This window comes from Bactrocera latifrons, unplaced genomic scaffold (genome assembly GCF_001853355.1).
Source record: "Bactrocera latifrons isolate USDA-ARS-PBARC rearing strain unplaced genomic scaffold, ASM185335v1 scaffold_52, whole genome shotgun sequence".
Classification (NCBI taxonomy): domain Eukaryota; kingdom Metazoa; phylum Arthropoda; class Insecta; order Diptera; family Tephritidae; genus Bactrocera; species Bactrocera latifrons.
The window spans coordinates 481196-487029 of NW_017537179.1; the positions used below are offsets into that span (position 1 = coordinate 481196).

At 35.8% G+C, this 5834-nt stretch overlaps 1 protein-coding gene across 2 annotated transcripts; it reads right to left on the reverse strand.

Annotated features, from left to right (window-relative positions):
• Nucleotides 1–2053: 2053 nt before the first annotated feature.
• On the reverse strand, nucleotides 2054–4939 carry LOC108974011. 2 transcript variants are annotated; one of them, XM_018941583.1, is made up of 4 exons: nucleotides 4270–4939; nucleotides 3379–3504; nucleotides 3051–3296; nucleotides 2054–2874 (listed from the first exon to the last, which is right to left on the reverse strand). In XM_018941583.1, exons 1-4 carry the CDS (start codon nucleotides 4748–4750, stop codon nucleotides 2723–2725), a joined length of 1005 nt encoding a protein of 334 aa, XP_018797128.1. In that variant the 5' UTR covers nucleotides 4751–4939; the 3' UTR covers nucleotides 2054–2722. The 2 variants fall into 2 exon arrangements, with proteins under 2 accessions (XP_018797128.1, XP_018797127.1); XM_018941582.1 differs by having other exon boundaries at nucleotides 2054–2903.
• Between the last annotated feature and the right edge of the window lie 895 nt (nucleotides 4940–5834).

The following is a 5834-nucleotide window of genomic DNA, read 5'->3' on the forward strand; positions in this document are numbered from 1 at the left end:
AATTTTTTGGAAACTTAGCGAACACAGTGATTTTGAGCCCAGACGATATCTGGCTATGTAGTAAAGTGTAGTCAAATAAAAAAGTGAACACAGTGCAAATATTTGTAAACAATTTGTTGTACCCAATTAAAAGAATAAAGACACTTCGAAACTAGAATAAACACTGTGTACATATAACAACAGCACTACCTGTGGCGGTGATTGTGGGCAAAACATCAAATAAGACCGTGTGTACATAATTGTTTGTACATGTGTACGATATACATAGTTAAATCGTAACGTCACTGCCACCGCTACTGTCGGAAAGAAACTAAATCAACACATATTCACATCCTGTCAATTGCTTTTGCTGTGCGGGAGAGGAAATATAAAATTCCAAAGCCAACTGTTAAAAATTTCCTCCTAATATTGTATGTCATGAGTCATTGAGCAAAGTAGAGAGATAGAAAGGTGGAAATTGTTTTTTATGAAATTTTCCTCTATTTACCGGTACGTTTGTTTTTATATGTGGCAATTAAATTTATGTGAGACCAATTTGGTTTTCACAGCGGACTTGACCACAACTGAGTGTCAAACCAGTTTATTGTGGACCATAATTCCATAAAAGTAGCGGTAACCATTAATTGAAAAAAAAACCAAGTGAAATCAAGGAATGCACGAAACATTTAATAATACTATTTTCTCAATTAATTAATACTACTTTATTATCAACGGTTGATTTCCCCTTTAATTAGAGCTGCTTGGCGACATTTTGTAATATTATAGATTATATTATAGATACCACATAAATACATATATATTATATTTTATTAAGATGATATGACAGTGTACCGTACAATTTACTGCTTTACGGGCGGAATAAAACAACTAGTTGAAGCTTGGATATAGACGAATCGGACAAACTACAGGCATAAAATTGGTTTAATGGCATAGTAGAATCAAGCGAACGAGAACTATTATAACCCGTATTTGAGGTGAGATATATGAAACCTTATTCGTTCTATTTCGAATTTTTCGAACTGAGGTATAAGAAATCCGTACACAAGGCTTACTTTTTTTGCTGTTATGGCATATTATGAATACAATAAATAAACTAAAATGAAGCTGAACCGTGAACATATTATCGTATATTAAGTTTACTACGAATTTGTAACACCAGGATGGAAATGTCGCAGACCCTATAAAAGATGTGTATAACTGATGAGCTGAAATTATCTAGCGATGTCCTTCTGTTTCTCCGTCTGTCTGTTCATCTATATATACACGAATCACTCCCTCAGTCTTGAGATATCGTTTTGAATTATTACATACGTTTTCTTGTCCCCAAATGCGGGATAACTATATCATATAACTGCCATATACACTGAACAATCAAAATTAAATTTTTGTGAAGAACTTTTTTATTTAAATTTGGCATGGAAAATTTTTTGAAGAAACGATAAAATCGCGGAACATATTCTTCAGATCGATGTGCTATGTCGTTAAACGATCGGGATCAAGTATTGTATGCAAATTTTTTTTAATTTCTAAAGGATTTATAGGGGTATTCACGAAATAATAAAACTTTAACCTTTTTTTCACTGTATTTTATTTTACTTGAAATTACACAGATAAATGTGAAGTTGCGTTAGCACTTTTAACAAACTTAGTGCTATAAATAATTTACTACTTAAAATTACTTTATATTTTGCTAAATTTTTAATTGTGATGAAGAATACAACTTAAAACATATTATTTATGTTAAATTTAAGAAATATTGTTGAAAATTTGTAAATGCGAAAAAACAATATTTTATGTTTTAAAAGATGAGTGATAGACACAAAATTAATATAAGGCATATTTAAATCATAATACAATAATTATATAATCAATATTCTAAAGAAAACCTCAAAGACTACATGACCTTCGAAATATTATTTAATAAAAGAGTTGAATAGGGAAATGTTTATTATTACAAGATATAATAGAGGTTTGATAATATCGGTGGTAAATAACTGCAATTATAACAGAGAATTTGTAGTAGTAGTAGCATATTTAGTTATTTTTTTTATAATTATAGATTGGTGTTCTTATGTTCTTTTCATTAAATACTGACTATATCAAGATGTGTGTGCAAAACTGCTGTCTGCCTATCTAATAGAAAAAGCTAAGGCCGATTCCTTCGAACAGATTTAGCTCAGTTTAACCTTTTTTGATCTTTACACTTCATTATCAAGACTAATTTAAGTCAACGTTGTGCAAACTTCTTAATTGCTTAATTCTCCAACAGTGTTTTAAAAAAACTTTCAAAAGAACTTCTCAGATAAAAACTACGGGATGTGCACACAGTCATCTTAAGGCGAGCAAAATGACAACCACTTATCGTTTTTTGCTAAAGTTCATATAAAGTTAAATTATAGACGTTTGAAAGAAACAAAAGGAAAGCTTAGTGTAAAATATTGGATAACTTTGGTTGCTACTAAGCTTCAGTAGCCTCTGGTAATCTGGATATACATATATAGATACATACTCACTACTGCAAAAGCGGGTAAACTGATTTATACTATACAAAAGACTTCAGCTTAATCTGACTTGCTACAGCTTTTGAATAAATATAAATATCAAATAACTAATAGCAACATGTCTACCCTAGATTTCCGATTACCTGTACATAAAATCGATAGTAGCGCACATAATATTTTCGCCAAAGGTTCAACAAATACCGCCAGAACATCATTTTGAGCTATTTCAGCCGCTTACTAATGGTGTCCAAATAATTGCCGCCATTATACGCCTTACTTGTGGCCCAGTCTTTTGCGTTAACTTCATGAATACCGCCACCAGCGCCGCTATAATAGGAGCCAGGAAAGCTACTGCCAATGAATGAGGAATAATCTGTCCGCGTGTGTCGTCATCAGAGTGAACCGTTTATGTGCAAGCAAAATAAAAGGAAGGTATTATAAAAGAGAACCATAATTGACAATGGCAAGTTTTTGCGTAAGCATATGTTAATAAATATCGGTGTACATTATTTGAATTGTTCGACCCAGTTTTGTGGATTCGCCACTTACCAGCCAGATCGGAGTCGTAGACGTGCGAATGCGACTGCACCAAATGCGGATGTATTTTACACAAAGTCTTGAATTTTAGATAGTGTATCAACCAGCCCATGCCGCCCACCAACAGCACATTCAGCCCAAGAACGCCTAGCAGCAGAGTCACAACGCTCATTTTGAGGTGGGCGATTTTCAGCAGAATGATGAGTGGCAGTATGACGAGCCATTTGCGGCGCTTGCGGTCATGGCGTGAACGCCCATCTTTGCGTTAATAAATTACGAAAGCATAGAACTATATTTGAAGCGCATTTGTTATATGAAAATTCAAGTAGACTGAACTTACCAACTTCGGAGTCCACGATGCGCGCACCTGTTTCGCTGGATAACTTCACTTGTACGGCATGATTGCGGCTAAAGGTCTCGGCTGCACGTTTGAGAAACTTCGCTATGCTCACAAACTCACTATCACCTGAAATATAATCGCAGATGTGGACGAATGCACGAATACAAATAGGTTAAACTAACCAAACCAAACCAAATAATTGATTATTCAAAGCAAAACTATTAAGTACAAATATTGCCGTTTACATATATTGCTAAGCTAACAACAGGAAGGTGAATTTAACGACTGGAGAAAATTTTCAAGATATTCTCTATGCTGCACTTGTCCCAACCGATTTTATATTTATTTAATTTTAAACCTTTCGATGGATACATATTTTTTAAAAAGGAAATAGTTTTTATTTCATTTTATAATATTATAAGTTGGTGTCTAGCATCGGCAAGGCTACTCTTTAACCATTTGGGGGCCCAACGGTATAAGATGCTGAAAAAAGTATCGTTTGCTTAGGCATCTTAAAGGATGAGTACTTCATAACGGAGGTTCTTTTGGTATCGCAAAGTACCAAAACTGGCCCATGCGTTTCTCATTACCCTATCTGACTAACTTATCCTAACCTTTATGACAACTCATGGTTCACCAACAGATAGTTATGCTGTTAATTTAGTCTACAACAACTAACTCGATAGATATATACTTTAATATGTTTTAACAACCATGTACCCAGTTTGAAAGCTATTTAGAACTTTTATTTGCGTCGTAAATGTTAATATTAATTATTGGTGATTTTAATTTGCTTAAAGGATCTAATAAACATACAGCAATACCTACGTATATACTACATATATGTATGGATACACGCTCTACCTGTCGCTCTAACACGCTTTTGCTTACCTTGTAAACTCCGAGCATCGTGAAAAACCATAATATCAGCCGGCTCCCCTAGCTGTATGACGCGAACTCGACGTTGATCCTCCGCCAATGCACGACTGTACTCATTGGGGAAGTAGCCAAGCTTGTTGGTAGCCAACATCCAAACTATTTTCGAAGCTCTGTATTTAATACAGGAAAGCAAGCTTCGTTTCTCGAAACAAAGCCGCTGATTACGTTCCAGGTATTCATCGCTGTGCAGTATTACGTTATCTTTTGTGGTCCCATTATAAGCCAAGGCCTTGGCATAGGTAGGCAATGAATTGGCCACTCTCTGAGGCATAACATTATGCAATATATCCTTTGTATTTAGACCAAAATGTTCAACGTTGGTTTCGTTGTTAGATTCACCCTCAGATTTTATTTCCACATGGTCACTGACACTGAGCAGAACTGTTCGTATTAACAACAACAATGTAAAGGCAAATCTAGATGACATGTACATTATTCTAAGTCCCGGTGCACATACACATATACACAAATATCACAAAAATCACCGAATACTACAAGCGCACAATTTCGGTGTCTTCACACTTCACACGCGATATGATAGCTGTTTGAACAACTGTCCGCTTCGTAGATTTGCTTGCTTTGCGAACTCGAACTTGGCCACCAGTCTAGTCCATACACGGTGATCAAATGCCAATCTCGACACTGAACAATTCCTTTTATCACAACCTACAGACAACTAACTGTGAGACAAATGCAACCCGCTTGAGATTACCATACGCACCGGAACCGGTATCTCAGGAGCCGCCAATAAATGCCTTCGGCTCATTCCAATTGGTCGTTACCGCTGAGTGCATTGTCGTTGAAAAGCCGCATTGTCTCAACGAAACAATACTGACGCCATCATCGGAAGGAGTGAAAACAAAACAATATAGCGTCAGTATGTGGATATAACTTTGTTTTTGTCCACACCATTTAATTGCAACTTCGCTTCTAACTGGGTCAGTGCAAGCGGGCACCGGTACGCGCATAAACGACGATGTCTGCCCCAACCATCACAAGATCATAAAATCCAATTGCTGCGTTGCACAGCATCAACTTAGCCGACGATAAAGATGCGTAATGCGCAAATGAAATCACATTTGAGCATAAATAATCGCACAGTGTGTCTAAACAGCAACTGAAAACATCTCCCTGATATCTCCGAAGCATTCATTTAAATATGAAACGAAATACAGATTACACAAATTACACAGAATACGAAGAAAGCCGAAAGCCCTAAGATTGTAAGTGGAATGTTATGGAAAACAATTACCGTTTCATTTAAATTTCTGTGGAAAGGATATATAGTACATGGGTCTGATAGTGTGGGGTTGTCGCTAGAATACGCATTATTAGTATTCCAAACGAACTAGAAGGGTAAATTTTCGTAGAAGACTTTCAGTCCGTCGCGCCAGACTGCTTTAGCTAAAGATGGGACAATATGTGGTATGAATGTTATCGATGTCATGTGTATGATCAGATTAATTAGGACCGTATCCGCGCTGGCATTAATAGAAATCTAAAGTAATTGATATCAG

Bases quoted from the DNA above. Each gene is read 5' to 3' on its own strand.
- LOC108974011 (XM_018941582.1), bottom strand. From the start codon at position 4,750: ATGTACATGTCATCTAGATTTGCCTTTACATTGTTGTTGTTAATACGA. The intron at 3,297-3,378 runs GTAAGTTCAGTC...ATTAACGCAAAG, and splicing joins CATCGTGGACTCCGAAGTTG to ATGGGCGTTCACGCCATGAC. The intron at 2,904-3,050 runs GTAAGTGGCGAA...GCACATAAACGG, and splicing joins CTACGACTCCGATCTGGCTG to TTCACTCTGATGACGACACA.